Source organism: Oryctolagus cuniculus, chromosome 3 (genome assembly GCF_964237555.1).
Source record: "Oryctolagus cuniculus chromosome 3, mOryCun1.1, whole genome shotgun sequence".
NCBI classification, from domain to species: Eukaryota; Metazoa; Chordata; class Mammalia; order Lagomorpha; family Leporidae; genus Oryctolagus; species Oryctolagus cuniculus.
In genome coordinates, this window is record NC_091434.1 from 165,371,015 (window position 1) to 165,398,461 (window position 27,447).

The window sequence follows — 27,447 nt, forward strand, 5'->3', positions numbered from 1 at the left end:
CAGGGTGAAATGAAGTTGGGCGACCCAAAGAGCGGATGTGCAAACCAGCAGAGAGGGGGAGGGGGAGCAGCAAGGACGCTCAGGGATGCAAGAGTGTGCCAGGGCCGGTGGCTGGGAACCAGAGTTCAGACACTTCGCACGGTTGTGACCATCAACCTTGATGTTGGCACGTCTGGTTCCAAAGCCCGGCTCCCACGGGTAACAGCCGCCCACCCAGCACCCACCCACCGCGAGTGGCTCTGAGGTCAGCTCCCACACAGGTCCGGAGCTGTTAGGATTTGCAGAGGCGAGAAACCCAAACCTAGGTTCTTCTCGTTAAGGCGCAGAGAGGAGTTGAAAGAGCTGCCCCAAAGCAAGAAAGCCTCGCGGAGCTGGGGAACCGGGCCCGCCACCCGCAGGCATCCCCGGTCTCTCCCAGCCCGAACCAGGAGACAAGTTCGCTCCCCGCAGGCTGCTGGTTCGGACGCACGATCCGCAGCCCCATCATCCAGGCGCCCGCCAAGGCTTTTGTTGCAACTCCGAGCCCCGATTTCCACCCGCGTCTCTCCCCTCGGCGACCCGGGCGGCGGCGAGCGGGGTCCCCGGGTCCCCCCAGCGCGGGCCCCTCGGAGCGCCGGGGAAGCCGACGTTAGCGCTCCTCCTCCCCAGCCGCCCCTCCCGCCCCTCCCGCCCCAGTCCCTCCTCCAGCCCCGGCGGGCGGGCTTGGCTCGGCGCGGCCGGTGCATTCCAGAGAGCGGGGCCAGCCGAAGCAACAAAGGAGCCGGGGAGTCGGCACGGAGAGCTCGGGGGGCTGCGGCGCGCTCGGGCGGAGGCGGTGGCTGGGCCGCTGGCTGGCGCGGGGCGGAGCCGGGGAGCTGGTGCCGTACCCCCGGCTCGCGCCTCGCCTCCCCCGCGGGGCCGGGAGTCGATTTTAGCGGTGGGAGAAGGAATGGTGCTGGGGAAAGGGGGTGCAGGGGGGGCCCGGGGCTGAAGACTTTGTGGATTGCCGGGCGAGGGCGAGCGGAGCTGTGTGTCCCCGCCCGGGCCTCCGCCGCCCAACATGGGCCCCGGGTTCCAAAGTTGGCGAAGTTGGGCGCCGAGGAGCCGGGGCGCGCGGAGCGTCGCTGGGGGCTCGGCCCGGGACTCGCGGGGCGCGCAGGCCGCCTGAGCCGCCTCCACGGCCCCCAGAGTCGTGCGTGTGGCCGAGGGGCGCCGGGGCTTCTGCTGAGTTGGCGGGTTTGGCCATGGCCGCTGGCCGCCCTGCGCGGGGGCCGGAGCTCCTGCTGCTGGGGCTGCTGCTGCTGCTGGGGGCCCCGGGCCGGGGGGCGGCCTGGAGCGGGAACGCGACGGGGCCTGGGCCGCGCGGCGCCGGCGGGAGCGCGAGGAGGAGCGCGGCGGCCACGGGCCCTCCTCCGCTGCTGAGCCGCTGCGGCCGGGCCGCGCACTGCGAGCCGCTGCGCTACAACGTGTGCCTGGGCTCGGCGCTGCCCTACGGCGCCACCTCCACGCTGCTGGCCGGGGATTCCGACTCCCAGGAGGAAGCGCACGGCAAGCTGGTGCTCTGGTCCGGTAAGCTGCAAGCGGGGCGAGGGGGCGTCGCGGGCGAGAGCGCGGGGCAGGAGGGGACCCTCGGCCACGGCTAGGGGAAGGCGAGGAGGTGGAGGAAGCGGGTCACAAAGGGCCCGAGCCGGAGGAGTGAGCCAGAGCCGGGGGAGGGGCTGCAGGGCTGGGGGGGGGGGGGCTCCGGGACGGGGCCGGTTTTAAAAAGGGGCGCTGCCCACCTGCTCGGGAAGCAGCCCCTGGGGGTCTGAGGAGGTGTTTGACCTTGGAGTTGGGGAGGAAGAAGGGCGTGATGGGGGTCGGAAAAGATTGAGGCATTTGGAGGGAGAGAGATGGGGGGAAGAACCGAGAGAGGTTCGTGAAGGAAAAGAACCCCCGTGGTGATGAAGAAGCAAGCAGACCCGGAAGGTTCTGGAACTCTTGCTGTGGGGAACTGTGAGTTTGACCTGCACTCGCGGGAGATTTCAGTTTTCCTCATCCGAGAAATGGGGACTCTGGTCCATGCCAGAGTTAGGAAGGCATATGGCAGTTCTCACAAATGTCGGTGTGCTCTTGGAAATTGGATCCTCAGAAGGAGATTGAGCCTGGGAGATGGGAGCCGCGGCCACCTCTCTGGTGGTTAAGCCTTTCGGAGCCGCCCTTCTGCAAACTGAACCCAGTCCCAATCGTGGGTGCTGCGGGTTAGCTCCCCTCTGGCATGCTGTCCCAGGCAAGGAAAGTGGCAGTAAGGTTCCAAACCCATGTGAGAGAAAGAAAGGCAGGAGTTGGAGCACATCGCCTGTTGACAGGCCTGGGGTGCCAGGTGGCTGGTGAGACGCTCCCTAACGCTTGGCCACTGGAGTGCTCAGCCTCTGCCGGATGTTGGCCAAGGCCATCAGGTTTCTGGCTTGGTGCAGATGCTAGAGGAGGAACTTGGAGGATGGTACCTGTGACGTGGAGCTGCAGGCTCTCTGGGGATCAGGTTTTGTTTTTTTTGTTTTTGACAGATAGAGTTAGACAGTGAGAGAGACAAAGAGAAAGGTCTTCCTTCAGTTGGTTCACCCCCCAAATGGCCGCTACAGCCGGAGCTACGCTGAAGCCAGGAGCCGGATGCTTCTTGCTTCTTACTTCCTTGGGTGCAGGCGCCCAAGCACTTGGGCCATCCTCCACTGCCCTCCCGGGCCACAGCAGAGAGCCGGACTGGAAGAGGAGCGACTGGGACTAGAACCCGGTGCCCGTGTGGGATGCCGGCGCCACAGTCTGGAGGATTAACCTAGTGAGCCACAGGGCTGGCCCAGGGGGATCAGGTTTTAAAATAGGCATAGAAGGCAGAAAACGTGTGTAATCAATAGTAGCTTCGAGAAATCTAACCTACCATAATGTAAGGTCCATGTGATTTTAATAGGTGCCTCCTTTTATGATTATCTGCTTGCACAAATGTAGAACCTATAGCAATGTCCAGGATCTAATTCGTATCTGTAGAGGACTGAAAGAGTAAAAACAGAATGGGAAAGCAAGCTTAAGCAAGGTTTCTCAGCGTACCACCTGAAGCAAGACTTGTGTTTTGGAAAAAGCTGTGTGGGTGGGTGTCTGAGCATCGGAAGCTCACCCAGTGCTGAGTAGCTGACACTAGGAGATGAGACCTACGGTGGAATTCTCCCAGGCTGCGTGCGTGTGTGATGCCGCCTGCCAGCGGTTACCGTCTGCCCAGCCCTTACTCCCGAGGGCAGCTACTGAGCAGGCACAGTAGATGAGTTAGAACCATCTGCTGGTTGCACAGGTTCGAATCTCACTGGCTGTGCCTGCGGGATGCTGCAGAGGAACCAACACCGAGCCCAGGAATAGGAGGTCACTGTTCTCTCTCCTTTTTCTTTTCTTTTGGGACAGGCAGAGTGGACAGTGAGAGAAAGAGACAGAGAGAAAGGTCTTCCTTTGCCGTTGGTTCACCCCCTAATGGTCGCCGCGGCTGGCGTACCACGCTGATCTGAAGCCAGGAGCCAGGTGCTTCTCCTGGTCTCCCATGCGGGTGCAGGGCCCAAGGACTTGGGCCATCCTCCACTGCCCTCCCAGGCCACAGCAGATAACTGGACTGGAAGAGGAGCAACTGGGACTAGAACCCGATGTGCCGGTGTTGCAGGCGGAGGATTAGCCTATTGAGCCACAGCGCCAGCCCTCTCCTTTTTCTTAAAGATTTATTTTATCTATTTGAAGGGCAGAGAGAGAGAGAAAGAGCACATGAGAGTGAGCTTCCATCTGCTGGTTCACTCCCCAAATGGCCAAAATAGCTGGGACTGGGCCAGGCCAAAGTCAGGAACTAGGAACTTCATCAGGTCTCCCACATGGGTGCAGTGGCCCAGGAACTCGGGCCATCTTGCGCTGCTTTCCCAAGTACATTATTAACAGGGAGCTGGAGCTGCCACCATCCGCGGTCCTTCAGCTCAGTCCTGCTGTGCTGTGTGTTCAGTTGCACCCTTTCTGCTTTGGTCTCTCTGCTTGGCATTCTGTGAAGTCCCTCCAGAAGCAGATGGTGGCGTGAGCTGGGTCAGTGGGTGAGGAGAGTGAATTTGAACCACCTGTGAGAATCACGGCGCTGGCTTCATCTGGGAGCCACTGGCTGGCGGTTTGTGCTCCAAGGATTTGGTGTTAGCCATGGTCCGTGTCACCGGCTCTTGGAGGTTTTTGTGAGTGATGTAGGTTACCTTCATCTGTGCAAAATTTTGAGGGTAGCAAGGTGCTTTTCACCCTTGCAAAGCCTCAGCAAACTGAGTTCACGGCCACCCACTCATCCACTCAGTTTTTTTTTTTTTTTTTAAGATTTGTTTATTTATTTATTTATTTATTTGAGAGGCAGAGTTACAGACAGAGAGAGAGGGAGAGACATCCATCCACTCCCCAAATGGCCACAAAGGCTGGAGCTAGGCCTATCTGGAGCCAGGAGCTTCTTCCGGGTCTTCCGTGCAGGTGCAGGGCCCCAAGGATGTGGGCCATCTTCTACTGCTTTCCCAGGCCCTTAACAGGGAGCTGGATTGAAAGTGGAGCAGCCAGGTCTCGAACCAGCATCCATATGGGATGCTGGTGCCGCATGTGGAGGGCTTAACCTACTGTGTCATAGCGCCGGCCCCTCACTTGTGTGTTCAGTGCTTGTTCTAGGTCACATCCTGGATCAGGTTCTGGGCATATAAAGCTGAAGATCAGAAACATGATTCTTGCTGTCACAAGGAAGACAGGTGCTTCACGTTAGTAATACTGTGAAAGACACTGTGACGTTGTGGGGTGCTGCAGGAGCGCCGATGGCTTTCCCGCACCAAGGCAGGTCTCCTGAGGCACTGCTACCCATCCCATGACTTGAGACATAAACAGAAATTACCTGGCCTCCGGAGGCTCAGAGAGGGAAGGGTAAGAAGAGGAGAGTAGTATGTACAGAGGTATGGAGGCAGGAGGGCCAGGTCATTTTAAAGAAGCCTAAGAAGTGGAGAGTAGATCTGGACCATAGCATGTGAGGGGTAGAACTGTCAAAATAAGACCTAAAGAATTAGAAAGAAAAGGGATGAGTTCCCCATGTTAAGGTTAGATGCTATTCAGAGGTTGATAAGGAGCCATCAAAGGCTTATTTATCTATTTGAGTGGCGGGCGTGCACACATGCACACACACAGAGTTCTCATCTGTTGGTTCACTCCCCAAATGTCCACAACTGGAACTGGGCCAGGGCCGGAGGAGGAGCTGGAACTCAATGCAGGTCTCCCACATGATGGCAGGGACCCAGCTACTTGAACCCTCATGTGCTGCCTCCCAGGGCGAGTATTAGAAGGAAGCTGGAGTCAGGAGCCAGAGCTGGCACTGGGAACTGAGCCCAAGCATCTGGATTTGGGGGCATCCTAACGTGTCTTCACCTCCTGCCCCACTGGAGGCTTTAAGCAGGCAGAGACATTTGCCCTCCAGAATGCTCTCTCTGCATGGAGAGACCAGGGGAGCAGGCACGGCCTGCAGCCGGCTGCAGGCCCTGAGTGGCTGGAGCAGTGTAGGTGAGAGCTGCCGTGGTCAGGACTCGGGTGGCAGCAGGGAGGGCGTGGACAGATCCGAGGCAGAGCCAGGAAGACTTGGTGCTGAGTTGGCTGCGGGGTGTGAGTGGGCAGGAGGAGCCGGGCTGGGAGGGGAGGCGGTGTCCATCCCTTTGCCCTGGACAGAAAATGCTCGCGCAGGAGCAGGCTGAGGAGGACGGCATGGCTTCGGCTTGGACTGCGTGAGTTAGGGGTGCTCCTTGGATGTCCAGGAGGAGATTCCCAGCAGGTCTGTGGATAGAAGCTGCTGGAGAAAGGTGGACACTGTGAGCTTCGCGGGCCCAGCTTGGCCTGACTTCCGGGTCTGGGTGGAGCTCTGGTCTCTCCTGTGTCTTTCTTCTCTCTAGACTTGGACATCAGCAGTTCCACATCTCTTCCCGTTTCAGCTGGGTTCCAGGCTCACCAGACAAGCAGACTGTTGTCTGTGGTTCACCTTTGGCCAAATGGGGTTTAGTGAACGGGGCAAGAGGCAGAGAGGCCTGCAGCCGGCAAGGGAGCCAGATCCCTGGGAGCCGGCGCGTGGCTCTGTGCACCGCCACGGTGCTCTGTGTGTGCAGGGGTGTGGCCCTGTCCCCTAGCAGGGGTGCAGACAGCCAGGCAGAAAGGGACAGAGAAGCTGGGGGGGGATGTCATCGGTGATGGGTGACAGTGAGTTATTTGCAGGGAGCAGATTCAGGAAATTTTCTTTAAGGTTATTAAACCTGGCTGATGATCAGCACCAGTTAATATGTATATTTGGGGGACATAGTATAAAATGCAGAAAAGTGCCCACAGGTCCCAGTTGTCATTTTTTGTTGCTGATATTTGACACGTTAATTGTGAAATATAGCATGTACACAGGAAACTGCCCTAAACACAAAGGGACCAAATAATAAAGAACTGTATCTTTTCTTTGTTTATTGAATTTGAAAGGCAGAGACAGAGAGAGAGAGAGATTCTATCTATCTGCTGGTTACTCCCCAAATGGCCACAGCAGCTGAGGCTGGACCAGGCTGGAGCCAGGAACTTCATCTTGGTCTCCCATGTGCGTGCAGGGGACCAAGTACTTGGGCCATTGTCTGCTGCTTTCCCAGGTGCACTAGCAGGGAGTGGGATCAGAAGTGGAGCAGCTGGGATTCGAAATTGCGCCCACATGGGATGCCGGCACTGCAGGCAGTGGCTTAACCCACTGTGCCACAACGCTGGCCCCATCTGTCATTTTTTTTTTCTTTAAAGATTTCATTTATTTGAGAAGTAGAGTTGCAGACACACAGAGTGAGAGAGACAGAGAGAAAGGTCTTCCATCCACTCGTTCACTCCCCAAATGGCTGCAATGGCTGGAACTGAGTTGATCTGAAGCCAAGGAGCCAGCAGCTTCTTCTGGGTCTCCCACATGGGTGCAGGGGCCCAAGCACTTGGGCCATTTTCCACTGCTTTCCCAGGCCATAGCAGAGAGCTGGATCAGAAGAGGAGCAGCTGGAAGTAGAACCAGCATCCATATGGGATACAGGTGGAGGCTTAGCCCACTATGCCACAGCACCGGCCCCTGCCATGTTTTTTGACTCCATGTTATTTTGTAACATTCTTCCATGCATTGCAGTTCATCTCATTGCTGAGTAGTATTCCGTTGAATGAATATCGTACAGTTTATTTATCCATTTTGTACAATATTTAAATTGTCTCTAATTTTTGCTCACTGTGAATGACATTACTGTGAATTTTTTTTTTTTTTGGTATATCTTTGAGTGGCTGGCCTAAGTTTTTTCAGATCCATATTTAAGAAATTGGGTTGCTAGAGAATAGTACCTTCATCTTGCACCAAACTGTTTTCCAAAGTGGTTGCACTGACTTAGGTCCCCAAAAGCTGTGTATAAAGTCATAAGTGGTCCAGCTCATCCCTGATAGTTGCTGTTGTCAACCTTTACATTTCTGCCACTCTGGTGAATATGTTGCGGGGTATATTTGCAGTTTCAATCACACTTCCCTGATTACTAGTGGAAGTAAGCAGTATTTCAGGTGTTTATTAGCCATTTGGATTTTTTTTTCTTTTGGGAAGTATCTATTCAAATCTATGGTCCTTTTTTTTTTTTTAATAGGGTCACCTGTCATTTTTGTAAGCTTTGTAGGAGTTCTTCATATATGCTAGGGAAGTCTTGTATTAATTGTGTACATTGCGCTGTGGCGCAACGGGTTAAATCCCTGGCCTGAAGTGCTGGCATCCCATATGGGCGCCGGTTCTAGTCCCGGCTGCTCCTCTTCTGATCCAACTCTCTGCTATGGCCTGGGAAGGCAGTAGAAGATGGCCTAAGTCTTTGGGCCCCTGCACCCACGTAGGAGACCCAGAAGAAGCTCCTGGCTTCAGATTGGTGCAGCTCCTGCCATTGCAGTCATCTAGGGAGTGAACCAGCAGATGGAAGACCTCTCTCTCTGTCTCTACCTCTCTCTGTAACTCTTTCAAATAAATAAAATAAATCTTTAAAAATAAAAAGGAAGTGTCTTCTCCAGGTCTCCCACAAGGGTGCAGGGGCCCTAGCACTTGGGCCATCTCTCACTGCTTACTCAGGCCATCAGCAGGGAGATGGATAGGAAGTAGAGTAGCTGGAACTCGAACTGCTGCCCATATGGGATGCCAGTGTTGCAGGCAGAAGCTTAACCTCCCTCACCACAGTGCCAATCCCAGTATCTTTTTTTTTAATTACCTTGACTATCAAATTTATTCATTTGCTTCAGAAATATTACTAAAGACCATTCTGTGTTATTTATTTAACCTTTCAGGTAATAGAAAGAAGATAAATATGTCTCTCTCTTTTTTAAAAAATTTATTTATTTATTTGAAAATCAGAGTTACACAGAGAGAGGACAGGGGGAGGGAGGGAGGGAGAGAGAGAGAGAGAGAGGTCCTCCATCCGCTAGTTCACTCCCCAACCGGCTGCAACGGCCGGAGCTGTGCCAATCTGAAGCCAGGAGCCTCTTCTGGGTCTCCCACGCAGGTACAGGGGCCCAAGGACTTGAGCCATCCTCTGCTGCTTTCCCAGGTATATTATCAGGAAGCTGAATTGGAAGTAGAGCAGCCAGGACTGGAACCAGTGCCCATATAGGATGCTGGCACTACAGGCCAGGGCTTCAACCCACTGTGCCACAGCCTCAGCCCCATCGCACTATCTTTTATTTTGTGGATTGCCCTCTCATTCTTTTTGAATCTTTTGTTGAATAGAAGTTCTAAATTTGCTAAAATATCTATATCTATATATTTATTTATTTTATTTATTTATTTTATTGGAGGAAGAATAGGAGAGAGTGAGTGAGAGAGAGCACATTCTCATCCCCCAGTTGTCCACTCCTCCAATGCCCTCAACAGCCAGGTCTGGGCTAGACCAGAGCCAGGGCTGGGAGCTCCGTCCACGTCTCCCACGTGTGTGTCAGGGACACAACTACTTGAACCATCACCTGCTGCCTCCCAGGGGGTATTAGCAGGAAGCTGGAATCCAGAGTGAAGCTGGCACTTGAACGCAGGCACCTTGATACAGGATATATGTCCCAACCTGGATTTTAACTGCTAGGCCAAATACCCACCCTGACGTTCTGAACTTTAATGTAGTCACTTATCAAATTTTTTACAAATGCTTATTGTGTCTTGTTTAAAAAATATTTTCTTACTCTAAAGTGATAAAATGCTCTCGTGTTATCTTTTAAAAGCTTTATAGGTTTGGGCTGGCGCCGCGGCTCACTAGGCTAATCCTCCGCCTTACGGCGCCGGCACACCAGGTTCTAGTCCCGGTCGGGGCGCCGGATTCTGTCCCGGTTGCCCCTCTTCCAGGCCAGCTCTCTGCTGTGGCCAGGGAGTGCAGTGGAGGATGGCCCAGGTGCTTGGGCCCTGCACCCCATGGGAGACCAGGAAAAGCACCTGGCTCCTGGCTTCTGCCATCGGATCAGCGCGGTGCGCCGGCCGCAGCGCGCCGGCCGCGGTGGCCATTGGAGGGTGAACCAACGGCAAAAGGAAGACCTTTCTCTCTATCTCTCTCTCTCTCACTGTCCACTCTGCCTGTCAAAAAAAAAAAAAAAAAAAAAAAAAGCTTTATAGGTTTGGCCAGCGCCGCGGCTCAATAGGCTAATCCTCCGCCTGCGGCGCCAGCACACCAGGTTCTAGTCCTGGTCGGGGCGCTGGATTCTGTCCCAGTTGCCCCTCTTCCAGGCTAGCCCTCTGCTATGGCCCGGGAGTGCAGTGGAGGATGGCCCAAGTGCTTGGGCCCTGCACCCCATGGGAGACCAGGAGAAGCACCTGGCTCCTGCCTTCGGATCAGCGTGAAGCTGATAAAAAAAGCTATAAAAAGCTTTATAGGTTTTCTTATCATTTCAGCCATATAATTCACCTGGAGTTGAGTTTTGTAGATCTCTAGTTTCATATGGATGTTTTCCCACATCATTTGTCTAAAGGAATATATATATATTTTTTTGACAGGCAGAGTGGACAGTGAGAGAGAGAGACAGAGAGAAAGGTCTTCCTTTGCCGTTGGTTCACCCCTCAATGGCTGCTGCAGCTGGCACATTGCACTGATCCGAAGGCAGGAGCCAGGTGCCTCTCTTGGTCTCCCATGCGGGTGCAGGGCCCAAGGACTTGGGCCATCCTCCACTGCACTCCCGGGCCATAGCAGAGAGCTGGCCTGGAAGAGGGGCAACCGGGACAGAATCCGGCGCCCTGACCGGGACTAGAACCTGGGGTGCCGGCGCCGCAGGCAGAGGATTAGCCTATTGAGCCGCGGCGCCAGCCTAAAAGGAATATCTTTTTAGGGCCGAGTGATCCAGTGGGTTAAACCTCCCCTTGCCAAGCTGGCCTCCCATCTAGGAGCACTGGTTTGAGTCTTGGCTGTGCTGCTTCTGATTCAGCTTCCTGCTAATGCATTTGGGAAGGCAGCAGATGGTGGCCCAAGTACTTGGGCCTCTGCCACCCACATGGGAGACCAAGGAGGAGTTCTTGGCCCTGGTTCCTGGCTTCAGCCTGGCCCAGACCCGGCTATTATGGCCATTTGGGGAGTGAACTGGCAGACAGGATCTTCCTCCCTCCCTCCTCCCTCCTTCCCTCTCTCTCTCTGCCTTTCAAATAAATGAATCTCAAAAAATAATGTGTTTTTTTCCACAATTTTTCTAGAAGTCATATACATGTGTCTATTTCTGAGGTCCTTTTCCTGTCCCATGGTCTGTTTGCTGACCCCTCGCCAATTTCACACCGGCTCCGTTACTTTATCTGTGTAGCATGGTTCTAGACTTTCTTTGAGCTTTGGACCTTTTAGTCACTCTGATCAACATAGCGTTTTTTAAATTCATAGAGTAAAGCACATAGGATTTTTTAAAAGTGTGTAGAATTACCAAGGACGTGAATTCTCTTTAAATACAGTTATCCAATATATTAAAAAACAAGTATGATGCCTAATGAAGTATATGTGAGGGTCTTTATTAACACATAAGTAAGATTCAGTGCAGGCTTAATAACCACTATAATGTCGCGGTGGTAATGAGCACCTACAATATTTTGAGATCTCTGCATCAGAAATATCTGATTTTGCTGGCTTGTGGTGGTGCAGTGGAGTGAGCTGTGTCTTGTACTGCCCCCATCTCGTATCAGAGTGCCTGGTTTGATTCCTGGCTATTCAGCTTCCAATCCAGCTTCCTACTAGTGTGCCTGGGAGGCAGTGGAGGATGACCCAAGTCCTTGGGCTCCTGCCACCCAGACGGGAGACCCGGATGGAGCTCCTGGCCCTGGTTCCTGACATCAGCCTGGCCCAGCCCTGACTGTTGCAGGCATTGAGCAGTGAACCAGCAGATGGAAGGTCATTTTCTCTGTCTGCTCGCTCTCTCTCTCTCTCTGTCCCTTGCCTTCCAAGTAGATGAAAATAATAAATAAATAAACATTTTTAAGAGTCTGTGGGGGCAGGGATTTAGCAAGCTGGCTGTTCTGAGGCAGTTTCATTTGGGTTGAGAAGCTGGTTTCCCACATTGGCTTCCCAGCACTGACTTCTGGCTCCAGCTTCCTGCTAGTGCAGACCTTGGGAGGCAGTGGTAATGACTGGGGCAATTAGGTCCCTGAGTTACAGAGACAGAGAGAGAGAGAATCTTCCATCTGCTGGCTCACTCCCCAAATGGCTGCAATGGCTGGGGCTGGGCCAGGCTAAAGCCAGGAGTTTCTTTTGGGTCTCCCACATGGGTGCAGGGGCCCAAGCCCTTGGGCCATCTTCTACTGTTTTTCAGGGTGCATTAGCAGGGAGCTGGATCGGAAATGGAGGAGCTGGGACTTGAACTGGTGTCCATTTGGGATGCCGGTGCTGCAGACAACTTCTTAAACCACTGTACCACAGCATCAGGCCCCATAAAATAAGTTATATCCTATTTCTGCTTCCAGCTACTCATTTTCCCTCCCCAGAGGCAGCGGTTAACATTGTTTTGGGTATCCCCTTTAGCAATGTGGCTGTGAGTCCTGATACAATGTTTCCTTAGTCATTCCTCCCTCTCCCAACCCGCACCACACTCTCAGGACTGATCTCCACGCCACTGAGTTTGTTTAATAACTCATAGTGGACCTCATTCCATTTCAGTGCCCATTTTGTAGCCCTGAATATTGTCCTATTATATTGATGTATGCTATTTTATTTAGCTGGTCTCCTGTTGATGGGTATGGACTCAAGCCGTTTCTACTCGTTTGCTGCTATAGTGTTAAGAGAATAATGTTGTATATTATCTTTAGGAACATATGAAGTGGAATTGCTCATATAAAATCTTGACAGATCATGCCATACGGTCTCCACAAACATTTACTGATTTCTGTTCCTACCACCAACATATAAATGGACCAATTTTCCCTAATACTCTTGACAATACTGTGTTTTCAACTTTATCATTTTAAAAGTTAGAAACTTGCGGTGCAGTGGGTTACGCCACTGCCCGTAACACCAGCATCGCGGCCCGAGTGCCCGGCACGCTGCCTGCAGTTCACCTCCCTGTTGGTGGAGCCTACAGGCAGCAGTGATGGCTCAAGTGCCTGGGTCCCTGCCACCTTTGTGGGAGACCCGGATTGAGTTCTGGGCTCCTCGCTGTGGCCTGGCCTGGCCCTGGCTGTTGCCCGCACTTGGGGAGTGAACCAGCTGCAGAAGATATCGCTCTATCTCTCTTTCTGCCTTTCAAGTAGAAGAGAATGAATCAACATTTTAAAAAATCACATCTCATTGTAGTTTTATGTCCCATTTATTTTATTAGGAGTCTGGTTGAGTCTCTTTCTGCTTTTAAAGGCCATTTGTATTTCCTCTGTGGGAAAGGCTCTGTTTGTCGTTTGCCCATCTTTCCACTGGGTTATGCACTTCTTAGTGACTTGGGTGAGCTTTATGCATAGAAGGAAGTAAGCTCTCCACCTGTGATATGCATTGGAAATGTGTTTCCTCAGTCTCTTGCTTTTCCTATGACTTCTGCCCTACTGAATTTATCTATTTTTCTTTTGCATGTTTTCTTTCCCTCTTTTATTTCATGGTTTATAGATTTCATGTCATGGTTTAAAAGGCCTTCTCAGGGCCAGCACTGTGGTGTAGCGGGTTAAGCCACCCCCTGCAGCGCTGGCACCACATATGGGCGCTGGTTCAAGTCTGAGCTGCTCCACTTTAGGTCCAGCTCCCTGCTAATGCTCGGGGGAGTAATGGAGGATGGCCTAGCTGCTTGGGCCCCTGCACCCACATGGGAGACCCAAAAGAAGCTCCTGGCTCATGGTTTCAGAATAACCCAGCTCTGGTCATCTCAGCCATTTAGGGAGTGAACCAGCAAATGTAAGATTGATCTCTCTCTCTCTGCCTTTCTCTCTCTCTCTCTCTCTCTGTAACTTTGACTTTCAAATAAAATAATTAAGTCTTTTATTAAAAAAAAAAGGCTTTCTCCAAGTTTTGAAAAATTATTTTCCGTCTTTTATTCCAATACTTTAATTTTTTTAAAGACTTAGTTATTAATTTGAAAGGCAGAGTTACAGGGAGGCAGAGAGAGAGAGAGAGAGAGAGAGAGAGAGATCTGCTGGTTCACTCCCCAAATGGCAGCAACAGCCAGAGATGAGTCAATTTGAAGCCAGAAGCTTCTCCTGGGCCTCCCATGTGGGTGCAGGGACCCAAGCACTTGGGCCATCTGCCACTGCTTTTCCAGGTCATAGCAGAGAGCTGGATCAGAAGTGGAGCAGCCAGGACTTGAACTGGTACCCATATGGGATGATGGCACTTACAGGTGGCAGCTTTACCCACTACACCACAGCGCTAGACCCCAATACTTTAATTTTAAAAAGTTTATTTATTTACTTATTTATTTGAGAGAGCGAAAGGGCGTTCCCATCCACTGGTTCACTTCCTAGATGCCCACATGGCTGGGGCTGGGTTGAGGCTGAAGCTGGGTGCCAGGGATGCAAACGAGGTCTCCCACATGGTGTCAAGAACCCAGCCACTTGAGCTATCATCTGCTGCCTTCCAGGGTCTGCATTAGCAAGAAGCTGGGGTCAGGAGTTAGAACCGTGTGTTGAACCCACAGGGCGGTAATTTATTTTTAATTAGCTATTTTTGTTCCATCTGGAATTTACTTTTATGTAAGAAAGGAGGCTAAGGATCTACCTTATTTTTTTCCTCACATGGCTTCTTTTTTTTAATTAATTAATTTATTTGTAAGTCAGAGAGAGGAGAAGCAGAGAGAGAGAGAGGTCTTCCATCCTCTGGTTCACTCCTCAATTGGCCGCAATGGCCAGAGCTACACCAATACGAAGCCAGGAGCCAGGGGCTTTTTCCAGGTCTCCCACTTGGGTGCAGGGGCCCAAGGACTTGGGCCACCTTCTACTGCCTTCCCAGGCCACAGCAGAGAGCTGGATTGGAAGAGGAGCAGCCGGGACTAGAACCGGCACCCATATAGGATGCCAGCGCTTCAGGCCAGGGCGTTAATCCACTGCACCACAGTTCCGGCCCCCTCACATGGCTTCTTAATTGTACTGTAAGATTCAAGTGTATTATATTTATTTGAAAAGTGGAATGAGAGAGAGAGAGAGAATTTGTCATCCACGGTTTCATTCCCCAAATGTTAGCAACAGCTGGGGTCTGGGCAAGGCCAAAACCAGGAGCAACTCCAGCCAGGTCTCCCATGTGAATGGCAGAGACCCAAAAACTTGAACCATCACCTGCTGCCTCCCAGGGTGCACATTAGCAGGAAGCTGGATCAGAAGTGGAGCTGGGACTCAAACCAGACTCTCCAATATGGGACCCAGGGATCCCAAGTGGCTGTACTGCTGGATTGTCCCCCAAATTACTCATTTTTAAAAGCTGAAGTTACCACAATATCACAAAAGAACAGAAACATCACAACATAGTTATCAATTGCCTTACGCTCCTCTGGAAGGAGCTTCCCTGCCCTACCTAAAAGGTATTGGTTAATAAACATTTAATAGTTTATTTAATTACTTTGAGAGGCATAGTTGCAGACAGAGAGGAGGAAAGACAGAGCGAGAGGTCTTCCATCCGCTGGTTCACTCCCCAGATGGCCGCGACAGCCGGGGCTGGCAGGAGCTTGCTCTGTACCTGGGATGGACACAGAGCTGCGAGTGGTCAGAGGCCTCAGACAAGAGCAGTGAGAGCTAATGTTTCCCCAGGGCTACTGCCTGAGTGTTTAGCAAGTTATCGCCCTCTGTACAACAGTGCCACGAGGTAAATCTGGGATGCCCATTTTACAGATGAGTGCATTGAAGCTAAGGTCACACAAACAGGAAATGGTGGTGCCAAGATTTGGCCCCTGGCCAGGCTGAGCACAGGCCTGTGCCCCTTACCCTTTCAGAGAGCAGGTGCCTGTGCCGCCACAGCCACCACGTGGGCTCTCACGTTCTCAGATTTGCCCAGTGCACCTTCTTTCTTGGGAAATAAAGTGGGTGCTCCTGAGGCAGGGATGATTCGACTGGGGTGAAGGGGCTCGAGGCGGAGGAGTGTAGCCCCTGGGATGAGCAGGTGGAGGCCTGGGCCGGGGTGAGGGTGCGGGAGCCCCCGCCTGCTTCTGTCCGCTGACAGCGTCTTTCCTCCCTCTGCACTGGACAGAGCCTCCTCTGTTTCTCTCCATCTGATCTCCTGTCTCCTCTGGCTTTGGGGTGCCTGGCTCCTCTGACTACTTCTTAAGCCCCCACCTCTTCTGTCTCTCACCTCCGCTTGGTAAGAGGAACACGGGTTCGGGGGTCTGGGCAAGGGGCAAGGGAGGCATCTGGGGAATGGGCCTTGGGGTGGGGGGCAGGCTGCACAGACCCTCACACCCCCGGAAGAGGCCTTTGAAAGGGAAACGCCCTCCTGGACTCCCAGCCAGAGACCCAGCCACTCCCTGCCAGGGTGTTTGAGTTAGCCACTGCGTTTGAATCACCTTAGTGGAATTAGGAGACACGCATGGCCCTGAATTACACACAAGAGACCTGATGGAGGGCCGGCACCCGCAGCGCCCCAGAAATTCCTGGGCTGTCCTGCAGTCACTGCCCCTAGTGGGGGTGGGTGCTTTTTGGTTGTTCCAGTGACTCAAGGGCTCTCCCCGTGTCTAGTGGGCAGGGTCAGGGGGTGCTTGCGACAGGCCTGCAGCACAAAAGGACTGTCCCACCTGGATGCCCTGGTGAGAAACGCTGTGCCTGGCGGGTCTGAGCAGTCGTGCCCATCGTGGTGGGCGGTGAGGGGTGCCACTCGGTCTGTGGGTCAGAGGGAGGAGGGGTCTTGCCCACAGTATGTCCACACTGCCACCATCCCCCAGGCCTCCGGAATGCCCCCCGCTGCTGGGCAGTGATCCAGCCTCTGCTGTGTGCCGTGTACATGCCCAAGTGTGAGAATGACCGGGTGGAGCTGCCCAGCCGCACCCTCTGCCAGGCCACCCGGGGCCCCTGCGCCATCGTGGAGAGGGAGCGGGGCTGGCCCGACTTCCTGCGCTGCACCCCTGACCACTTTCCGGAAGGCTGCCCGGTGAGTGCCCTGTGGGGCGGAGGTCGGGGCCCTGCGGGCTGGGCTGGAGCAGGCATGGGGCAAGGCCCGGCAGAAAGCTTTCCCGGGACAGCTGAGTCTGCAGCCGTGGCGAGCAGAGGCCACAAACCCAGGCTTTAGCCCCTCCACCCAGCCAGTCCCTCAGGGGTTCACGATCGCACAGCCAACAGCTGTTTCGAGCACCCACTGGGTTTGGTGTTCGAGTTTTTGGGAGTCGGGGTGACAGGCGCCTATCCTCAGGTTGTTTGTCAAATGCGTGGGGGTCAAGGCGTGCACGGGTCGATCAGCAGGAAACACCGTGACAGCGGGTGCATGCAGCTCTGCGCGGCAATGATGATAATGACAGTGACCATGATAGCAGCCACACTAAGTATTATTTACTGCACAACAGACCCCATTATGTGCATTTTACATCCAAGTATTCATTTAACCCATAGATCATTTCAGGAAGCCAGCACTTTTACTGGCTTTTTTATTAAAAAACAAACAAACAAGCAAAGAAGTATTAGTTTGTAGTTTTCTTCTGATGTTTTTGCTGGATTTGATTTTTTTTAGATTTTATTTATTTATTTATTTGAAAGGCAGGGCTACGCAGAGGCAGATGCAGAGAGACAGAGAAAGAGATTTTCCATCTGCTGGTTCACTCCCCAGGTGGCCGCAAAGGCCGGAGCTGTGCCAATCTGAAGCCAGGAGCCAGGAGCTATTTCCGGGTCTCCCATGTGTGTGCAGGGGCCCAAGGACTTGGGTCATCTTCCGCTGCTTTCCCAGGCCATAGCAGAGAGCTGGATTGGAAGTGGAGCAGCTGGGAGTCGAACCAGTGCTGATATAGGATGCCGGCACCGTAGGCGGTGGCTTCACCTGCTGTGTCACAGCGCCCGCCCCTGGATTTGGTTTCAGTTTAACACTGGCCTCACAGAACGAGTTAGCAAGTGTTCCCTCATCTTCTATATTTTGGAAGATTTTGTGAGCTTGCTAGATTTCAGCCCGAAGTTAAAAAACCTTTAGCTAGACCAAGAAAGAAAAGAATATTCAAACTGCTAAAATCAGGAGATAAAGTGTGGTCATTCTATTGAGCTTACAGAAATAAAAATGATTTTAAGAAATTGGGAACAATGTTTTACTAACAAGCTAGGATACACAGATGACATGGGCAGATTTCTAATGGCACTCAGACTACCAGAAATAAGGCAAGAAGTGGTAAATCTGAATAGCACAATAGCGACTAAGGTTGAATTGGTCATTGGAAACCTCCCAGTGGGGCTATACTATTCTAGAGAATGAACTGAGGCACAGAGAGGTCGCCCAAGTTGCCCAAGGCTGCACAGCCATCGAGCGGCAGGGCTGGCGTTTACGCCCCGGGAGCGTGTCTGTGGTCAGCGTGCCAGGCTAGCCTGGTACCTTTTCCTAAGCGAAAGGCTCGCGCCTCAACCACCTCTTCCTTTGCGCTGCCTTCTCCCTCCCCGGATGCCAGAACGAGGTGCAGAACATCAAGTTCAACAGTTCGGGCCAGTGCGAAGCGCCCTTGGTACGGACCGACAACCCCAAGAGCTGGTACGAGGACGTGGAGGGCTGCGGGATCCAGTGTCAGAACCCGCTCTACACCGAAGCCGAACACCAGGACATGCACAGCTACATCGCCGCCTTTGGCGCCATCACAGGCCTCTGCACGCTCTTCACCCTGGTCAGCCGCGGGACAGCCGGTGGTGGGAAGGGAGCCCCGGGGGCGTGGGGGGCGCTGGAGAGAAGAGGCCTTGGGGGGACGGGCACCCCAGGAAAGGGTCGTTTTCGCAGGGGCTGGGTTCAGATGAGGGCAGCCGCGGCAGCAGATCAGCCCTGCTTCTCTCTCCCAGGCCACGTTTGTGGCTGACTGGCGGAACTCGAATCGCTACCCTGCTGTCATCCTCTTCTACGTCAACGCGTGTTTCTTCGTGGGCAGCATCGGCTGGCTGGCCCAGTTCATGGACGGGGCCCGCCGGGAGATCGTCTGCCGGGCGGATGGCACCATGAGGCTGGGGGAGCCCACGTAGGTGACCGGGGCCCCGGAGGGGAGGGTGGAGCTCGGTCCTATGACCCGGTTGCGGCCTCTGGACCTTGTATGTTTGCACCTGTTCCCAGGGGCCTCTTCTCCAGCTCCTGTGAACCGGGCCTGACTCAGCAGCCTGGGATCTGGGGGGTGGGGGGGTGGGGTGGGAGGGAGACCTGGTAGAGGGAGCATAGTGGGGCCTCCCCAGTCACACCCAACATGTGCACACACAGCTCCAATGAGACCCTGTCCTGCGTCATCATCTTTGTCATCGTGTACTATGCCCTGATGGCTGGCGTGGTCTGGTTTGTGGTCCTCACTTACGCCTGGCACGCCTCCTTCAAAGCGCTGGGCACCACCTACCAGCCTCTCTCGGGCAAGACCTCCTACTTCCACCTGCTGACGTGGTCCCTGCCCTTCGTCCTCACTGTGGCCATCCTTGCTGTGGCCCAGGTAGGTGACTGGCAGGGGCGGGAGTCTCAAGCGAAGTGGGCTTGGGGGCGGGGCCAGCGGCCCACTGGACCTCCCTCCCCTTCCTGCCGCAGGTGGACGGGGACTCTGTGAGCGGCATCTGTTTCGTGGGCTACAAGAACTACCGATACCGTGCCGGCTTCGTGCTGGCCCCCATCGGCCTGGTGCTGATCGTGGGAGGCTACTTCCTCATCCGAGGTGAGAGTGAGGACCAGGCTGGGGCCGGGCAGGCAGCAGAGCACCTGCTGTGTGTGAGTAGCTGCTGGAAGCTACTGCCCTGCCGCCTTCCCCAGGACCACAGCTAGCTCCTGCAGGGCCTGGGTGCCAGGTCCAAGAGGGGGCCTGCAGGCAGATGCAGCAGTAGGCACTGGCTGCAGGACAGCACCAGTGCCCACAGGAAATGCACCCCTTCCTTCAGAACCTTGGCCAGGGCTCACTGTGTGGAGGGCAGCTGGCTGGGTTCCACCCCCATCCGTCCTTGGCCAGGTGCACGTGTCTGGTGCGCATCTCGTGTGACCTACGCAGGCCACCTGGACCCAGAGGGGTCTTGGCTGTGTGTGCACACTCATGTATACTTAACAGTTTCAGGAGCATGGTTTGCACCTTCCCGGCCCCAACACAAGCTTGTGTGTGCGTGCTCACACCCGCACGTGCACAGGCAGTATTTGCAGCGTGCTGGATTTGCTGTTCCAGCTTCACTGTCTCAACCTGCCAGTCCTTTTTGTCGGGTTTTCTTGTTTGCGCCCAGAGCTGGGAGCCTTCTGTCAGCCTGTCTCTTCCTCCCTTTTCAGCAGAGCGGGCTCCACTCTGTGCTTGGGTTTGTGCTGGCCGCCTGCATTACAAGCTGTCCGTGCTGACATGTGGCAGAAGTGCAAAATGCACACTGTATTTCAAAGACACAGCTCCTTCTCTCAAATGTGAGATTTCTCAGTGATAGTGTCTATATGCATTATATGCTGAAATGACTAATTTTGATATATCAGGTTTTTTTTTTTTTAAGATTTTATTCATTTATTTGAGAGGCAGAGTCACAGAGAGAGGAAGAGAGAGAGAAAGGTCTTCTATCTGCTGGTTCACTTCCCAAATGGCCACAACTGCTGGAGCTGAGCCGATCCAAAGCCAGGAGCCAGAAGCTTCTTCCAGGTCTCCTAGATGGGTGCTGGGGCCCAAGGACTTGGGCTGTCCTCCTCTGCTTTCCCAGGCCATAGCAGAGAGCTGCTATGGACTTAGAACCAGTGGAAGAAGACCCAAGTCCTTGGGCCCCTGCACCTACATGGGAGACCTGGAAAATGCTCCTGGATCCTAGCTTCAGATTGGCCCAGCTCTGGCCATTGTGGCCATCCAGGGAGTGAACCAGTGGATAGATCTCTCTCTCTCTCTCTCTCTGCTTCTCTGTAACTCTGCCTTTCAAATAAATTAATAAATCTATTAAAAAGGAAGAGGAACATCAGGGACTCCAACTGGCACCCATATGGGATGCCAGCACCGCAGGTGGAGGCTTAGCCTACTACCCTACAGTGCTGGCCCCAATGTATCATTTATATAAAATATTATAAGTTAGTTTCACTTCTTTTTACTTTTTCTAAAAATTTGAGTGGCAGTCTAGCCAAGGCCAAAGCCAAAGCCGGGAGCCGGGAACTCAATCCAGGTCTCCCAGTGGGTGGCAGGAGCCCAGATAACCCAGCTGTCTGCGCCATCACTGCTGCCTTCCAGGGTCTGCATCAACAGGAAGCTGGGGTCGGGAGCCAGAGGCAGGCATCAAACTCATACTCTCTGATATGGAATGCAGGCATCTTTACCACTAGGCCAAAGGCCTCACCTCTCTTGACTTTTTTACTGTGGCTATAAGAGCATTTGAATTATGCATCTGGCTCATTTTTCATCTGACAGTTCTGTTCTTAAGATTTATTTTTATTTATTTGATAGCTACTTTTTAAAAAAAAATTATTTATTTGAAAGGCAGAGATACAGAGAGAAAGGCAGATATATCTTCCATCTGCTGGTTCACTTCAGGGCTGAGCCAGGTGGAAGCCAAGAGCCAGGTGGAAGCCAAGAGCCAGGAGCTTCTTCTGAGTCTCCCACTTGGTTATAGGGCCCCAAGCACTTGGCCCATCTTCTGCTGCTTTCCCAGGTGTGTTAGTAGGGAGCTGGATCAGAAGTGGAGCAGCTGGGACTTGAACCAGCATCTGCATGTCTTGCTGGCACTGCCGTTGGAAGCTTAACCTTCTATACCACAGTGCCAGCCCTGATAGAGAGGGAGAGAGAGAAAGAGAGAAAGAGAGAGAGAAAGTAATTTTCCATCCACTGGTTCATTCTTCAAATGGCCACAATGGTTGGGGCTGGACCAGGACAAAGCCAGGATCCAGGAATTTCTTCCAGGTCTGTCACTTGGGTATAGGGTCCCAGGTAATTGGCTGTCTTCCATTGCTTTCCCAGGCCATTAGCAGGAAGCTGGATGGGAAATAGAACAGCCGGGACTCAATTGGATGGAGCCCATATGGGAAGTCAGCATTGCAGACGGTGGCTTTACCTGCTAAATCACAATGCCAGACCCTGTTTTTGTTTTTAAGATTTATTTATTTATAGTGGGTAAGGCCACTGCCTGCAGTGCTGGCCTCCCATATGGGCACCTGTTCGAGTGCCGGCTGCTCCACTTCCAATGCAGCTCTCTGCTACGGCCTGGGAAAGTAGTAGAAAATGGCCCAAGTCCTTAGGCCCCTGTACCTGCATGGTAGACCTGGAGGAAGCTCCTGGCTCAGAAAGGCCAGATCTGGCCATTACAGCCATTTGGGGAGTGAACCAGCAGATGGAAGGTCTCTCTTTCACTCTCTCTCTGTTTCTGCCTCTCTGTAATTCTGCCTTTCAAATATATAAATAAATTTTTTAAAAGATTTTTTTGAAAGGCAGAGCAACAGAGAGAGGAAGAAAGAGAAAGAGAGCTCCCCTTGCTGGCTTACTCCCCATGTGGCCGCACCAGCTAGGGCGGAGCCAAGCTGAAGCCAAGAGCCTGGAACTCCATCTTGGCCTCCCAAACATGTGTCAGGGGCCCAAGTACTTGGGCTGCCCTCCACTGCTTTCCCAGGCACATTAGCAGGGAGTTGCATCCAAACCAAGCAGTCGGACTCAAACCAGCACCCAGATCTGGGTGGCTGGAGCTGCATCACACTAGCACACACCTGCTCCCTGCCGGTCCTGTTCGTGAGTCCCTGTCCGAAGCGCTTGGAGCTGGCCACGTTACTTAGCAGCAGGCAGATCAGGACCCGGCTTTGTCTTCTCAGTCGTCTGCCTGGGCTCCTTCCCAGTCACCCGCGTCCATGGAAGATGTGCCACCAGCGTCTCTTTCTCAGCACACATGCAATCAGACCTGGACCCCGGGGCCGCGGGACCCTTCCCCGACACCCAGCCCTCCGAGCAGAGCCACCCCCCCCCCCCCACTAATGCTTGAGCTCCCCCTTCTGTCCAGGAGTCATGACTTTGTTCTCCATCAAGAGCAACCACCCCGGGCTGCTGAGCGAGAAGGCGGCGAGCAAGATCAACGAGACCATGCTGCGCCTGGGTGAGTGGCGCCTGGGACCTTGGTCTGAGGGCAGGGCCAACCCGGGACCTTTCCTGGGCTCTGGGGCCCTCTGGGTGCAGTCAGTCAGTGGGACAAGTTGGCTCCCATGGGGATGAGGACAAGGGGCGTGTGTGTAGATGGTGATGAGGGTAGCGGGGCAAAACGAGGCCTTCTCAGGTGGAGAAGTTCAAGTTTGGGCCAGAGTGCTTCCCCATGGTGACTTCCCGCCCACTGGGCGGACACCCCAGCCCTGCACAGGCTCAGTGACTACCTGTGCTGCCTCCGTCTCCTGCAGGCATTTTCGGTTTCCTGGCTTTTGGCTTCGTGCTCATTACCTTCAGCTGCCACTTCTACGACTTCTTCAACCAGGCTGAGTGGGAGCGCAGCTTCCGGGACTACGTGCTGTGAGTGTGGGCGGGGGGGCTCGGAGGGCACGGTGGGGGGAGCTGCGTCAGCCAGGGCCCTGCCTCACACCGCAGGTGACACTGATGGCATGAGTGCCCAATACACCACCTGGCCTTGAACTTTGCCAGACCCGGCAAACAGCCTTCAGGTCCCTGCTCACCCCTGCCCTTCCCTGCGCACCCCTTGGGCTTTCTCCCTGTTGTGTCCGTGGCTGCTTGGGAGCCGTTTCAGAGTCTGGCTCCTCGGGCTGACTCTGTGTAGATGGCAGGAGTTAATCCCCTTCTCATTGTGGGCAGCGGCACACCGGGTTCTAGTCCTGGTTGGGGCGCCGGATTCTGTCCCGGTTGCCCCTCTTCCAGGCCAGCTCTCTGCTGTGGCCCAGGAAGGCAGTGGAGGATGGCCCAAGTGATTGGGCCCTGCACCCCATGGGAGACCAGGAGAAGCACCTGGCTCCTGGCTTTGGATCGGCACAGTGCACCGGCTGTAGCGGCCATTTGGGGGGTGAACCAATGAACCAACGGAAAGAAGACCTTTCTGTCTCTCTCTAACTCTGCCTGTCAAAAAAAAAAAAAAAAAAAAAATCCATTGAAAGGGGATACTCCCTGCCCTGGCTGCCCCAGACTTGTTCTTAAAGGCTCCAGCTTCCAGGCCGGGGAGTTTTGATTAAACCACAGCACCGTCTAGGTCCCTGCCCCAGAGATTGGATTTAATTGCCTGGGGAGGGGCGCAGACAGCAGTAAAAGCTCCCCAGGAGACTCTAATGAGTGAGCGCCCAAGGTTGAGCCTCGGCACTGGGCGGGGGAGACCTCAGAACGCCTCACCTGCCTACCCCTGCCCCTCGCTGCAGGTGCCAGGCCAATGTGACCATCGGGCTGCCCACCAAGAAGCCCATCCCCGACTGCGAGATCAAGAATCGCCCCAGCCTGCTGGTGGAGAAGATCAACCTGTTTGCCATGTTCGGAACTGGCATTTCCATGAGCACCTGGGTCTGGACCAAGGCCACCCTACTCATCTGGAGGCGCACCTGGTGCAGGTGGGGTCAGCAGCCAGCCTGTCCCGCCCACTCTCCTGTCTTTGGGCTTTGTCCTGTCCTCCTTCCAGCCCAGCCTGGGGCAGCCCTTTTTCACTACGCTGAGAACCCAAAGCTGCCTTCTTGGCGGCTCACCACTGCCCCCTGGTGACACCTCCTGCTCGTGGGCGGCCTGAGGCCAGGGCCAAGCGTGGAGCCCACAGCCGCCGAGTGCTTTAGAGGCAGGCACACGGGGACCTGCATTTCCTGTCCCCTGCTTTGTGGAGGAGGCATCCACTCAGTCTTTGAGGGCCCCTTGGGAGCCTCCTTCCCCGGAGGGAATGGGATTGCCTCCCTTTCCAGAGAGCCGTGCCTCCATCCCCCACCCCACCCCAACTCCTGTCCGTGCCCGCCCCCAGGCTGACGGGGCAGAGTGATGACGAGCCCAAGAGGATCAAGAAGAGCAAGATGATCGCCAAGGCCTTCTCCAAGCGCCGCGAGCTGCTGCAGAACCCGGGCCAGGAGCTCTCTTTCAGCATGCACACCGTCTCCCATGACGGGCCCGTGGGTAAGCCGCCGCCCCCAGGCTGGGGTGGACACTCACTCTGCTCCAGCCCCGCGCCTCCCTCTCTCTCCCCACTTCTGGCTCCTCCAGTTTCCCTCCCTGGGCCAGAGCTGCTCAGGGTTCCAAGAACTGGATTTCTGGCTTCCACAAGGCCTGGTGGTCCCCGCCAGGCCTCGCCTCGCCGTCTTTAGGGGCGGAGGGCGCAGGACGAGCCTTCTCCAACAGCTGGAGGAGGAGGAACCTGCTAGGAGCCCCAGAGTCATGCGTCTCCCCTCTGCTCCTCCCCACCCTCCACAGCTGGCTTGGCCTTCGACCTCAACGAGCCCTCCGCCGACGTCTCCTCCGCCTGGGCCCAGCACGTCACCAAGATGGTGGCTCGGAGAGGAGCCATTCTGCCGCAGGATGTGTCTGTCACGCCCGTGGCGACGCCAGGTATGAAGGTCCAAGCTCCCGTAGCAGGGCAGGATGCACGTAGGATGCACAGAGGCTGGGCCGGCTGGCACTGGGGTAGTAGGGGCGGCCAGGGGAGGACCTGAGTGTGCGGCCGAGTAGTGGACCCCGGAGCTCCCAGTGTAGGGGGTGTGCGGAGAGAAGGGGTGGCGGGCACGGAGCGAGCCGGGCGCCAAGCTGTGCCCTCCTCTCTGCGCAGTGCCCCCTGAGGAACACGCCAACCTGTGGCTGGTGGAGGCCGAGATCTCCCCGGAGCTGGAGAAGCGCATGGGCCGGAAGAAGAAGCGGAGGAAGCGGAAGAAGGAGGTGTGCCCGCTGGGGCCGCCCCCGGAGCTGCACCGGCCGGCGCCCGCCCCTTCCACCAGCGCCGTCCCGCGCCTGCCGCAGCTGCCCCGGCACAAGTGCCTGGTGGCTGCAGGTGCCTGGGGCACCGGGGAGCCCTCCCGACAGGGAGCCTGGACCCTGGTCTCCAGCCCCTTCTGCCCGGAGTCCAGTTTGCGGCAGGATCCGTTTCTGCCAAGCGTGCCGGCCCCCACGACCTGGGCTCAGGGCCGCCGCCAGGGCCTGGGGCCCATGCACTCCCGCACCAACCTCATGGAGGCAGAGCTCATGGACGCAGACTCGGACTTCTGAGCCTGCGCAGCCGGACCTGGAGCAAGTACTGGCCGCGGCTCCTCTTCCTCCCTGAGAACCGTCCCCAGGGAGCACCCTCCCAGGAGAGCTGTGTGTGTGTCTGGCTCAGAGCAGCAGGACTGTGGCAAAGAGCCTATGACATCCCCACAGGCAGGCCTCACCCCAGGGCAGGGCCCGGGGCACAGGGCTTGGGCCCCACTCATGGTGCCTGGCACACAGCGTCCATCTCCCACGGGGTCACCAGGTGTGCAGAGCCTGTGGGAGGTGGCGCCTGGCAGGCAGCCTTGACAGTAGCTGGAGTTGGGGCTGTGTGGCTTGTGACTGGCAGGTGCAGGCTGGCGACCCTTGTCTGTGCTGAGTGTCCCCTCTGAGACCAAAAGGGTCTGTTGTTAGCCCTTGTGGCAGAGAACAGGGCTGCCTTCCTCCTCCACGTGGTTGTGGGGCTGCGACCTCTCTGAACAGGTGGCGCCAAGCCCAAACCCTTCCTCCCATCTCCAGCACCCTGGCGTGTCAGTAAGAGCAGGCCGGCCTCCCGAGGGTGGCTTCAGGCCGCGGAACTCCGTCTCCAGGTGCCACCTGGCTTCAGCCCTGGAGCCTCGGCCGGGCGTGGGGTGGAAGCTGCGAGGGGAGACACGGCATCTCCTGCTGGCGTCTGTCCAGCGGGGACGGAGCCTTGGACTTGAGCAAGCTGCGGTAGCTTCAGGCCAGCAGGAAGGCTTCCTCCAGCTCTGCCCGACGTGGGCGGGGAGAGTCCTGTCTCCGCAGCCTCCAGCATGTCCCCAAGGCCCCACCCTGAAGAACCAGACAGCAGGAAGCCTTAGGAGCTGGCTGGGTTCCAGGTGAGGGGCACGGGGAGGGGAGAAGTATAAACAGTAAATAAAAGGTTTTTGTATAAACTCAGCGTCGGCCTGGTCCCTGTCCCTTTTGTCGCCCACGCCCTCCCACAGCTAACGTGGTCGCCGCCGACAGACGTCTGACGTCAGCTTATCACGCTGGCTGTTGGCTCCATGTGAACAAAAGCATGCCCGTGGCACAGCTGCCTCGCTGGGCACCGATCACAGGGCACAGGCACGCAGCTTGCCTCTGGAGAGACAGAAGTGAGTCTCCCGGGTTGCAGCCCCAGGCCCCGCCCCTGGGCCCTTTACCTGGGGTGTCAGGCGGGCCAGGTGTGTTCTGCACAGCTGCCTGCGCCAGCCAGAGGGGGCTTCCTCCCACAAGATGTTGCTGGCAGCTTGGGAACCGGAGTTTGGGGACGTAGAGTTCTAGAGAAGGGAGCTCCATGGAGGAAAGGGGGGGCGCCTTGGGTAGAGGGCCTTGTGCAGTCCTGGCCAGCTTATTCGGAGGCACACAGCCTGATCAGAACCAGGCGGCAGGAGGCAGAGGTGCCAATTGTGCCCCTGTGCCCCCGGCACCTTGCACTGCTGGACGCTGGTCACCAACTCTGCTGCTTTCAAGTGTTCACAGGCTCCAACTCCCGACCCTCCATCAGGCTCCAGAGGCTCCGCAGCCTGCCATTGACCTCACAGACATGGCAGTGCTGGGGGGCCAGACAGGGGCCCGGGCTGTTAGCCACTGTGCACTGCTGCACCTGGCTTCATTTGGAAAGCAAAAGTGTGGCCGATGCCGCGGCTCAATAGACTAATCCTCCGCCAAGCAGCGCCGGCACACCGGGTTCTAGTCCCGGTTGGGGTGCTGGATTCTGTCCCAGTTGCCCCTCTTCCAGGCCAGCTCTCTGCTGTGGCCCGGGGGTGCAGTGGAGGATGGGCCAAGTGCTTGGGCCCTGCACCC

The 27,447-nt window shown here is 55.3% G+C and overlaps 1 protein-coding gene across 2 annotated transcripts; it reads left to right on the plus strand.

Moving 5' to 3' along the window:
- The first annotated feature begins 685 nt into the window (after window positions 1-685).
- Window positions 686-26,559, plus strand: SMO (smoothened, frizzled class receptor). Of its 2 annotated transcripts, XM_051848951.2 has the most exons (13): window positions 1,410-1,548; window positions 15,636-15,746; window positions 16,324-16,529; window positions 18,019-18,228; window positions 18,398-18,570; window positions 18,804-19,023; window positions 19,116-19,239; window positions 22,505-22,597; window positions 22,893-23,001; window positions 23,850-24,035; window positions 24,431-24,579; window positions 24,874-25,008; window positions 25,226-26,559. In XM_051848951.2, the coding sequence occupies exons 3-13, from the start codon at window positions 16,383-16,385 to the stop codon at window positions 25,657-25,659; spliced, it is 1,980 nt and encodes a 659-aa protein (XP_051704911.1). In that variant the 5' UTR covers window positions 1,410-1,548; window positions 15,636-15,746; window positions 16,324-16,382; the 3' UTR covers window positions 25,660-26,559. The 2 variants fall into 2 exon arrangements, with proteins under 2 accessions (XP_002712105.2, XP_051704911.1); XM_002712059.5 differs by lacking the exon at window positions 15,636-15,746 and having other exon boundaries at window positions 686-1,548.
- The last annotated feature ends 888 nt before the right edge of the window (window positions 26,560-27,447 follow it).

Coding starts and splice junctions, on each gene's coding strand:
- SMO (XM_002712059.5), top strand. CDS start 1,224: ATGGCCGCTGGCCGCCCTGCGCGGGGGCCGGAGCTCCTGCTGCTGGGG. Junction 18,571..18,803: donor ATGAGGCTGGGGGAGCCCAC/GTAGGTGACCGG, acceptor GTGCACACACAG/CTCCAATGAGACCCTGTCCT. Junction 25,009..25,225: donor CACGCCCGTGGCGACGCCAG/GTATGAAGGTCC, acceptor CTCTCTGCGCAG/TGCCCCCTGAGGAACACGCC.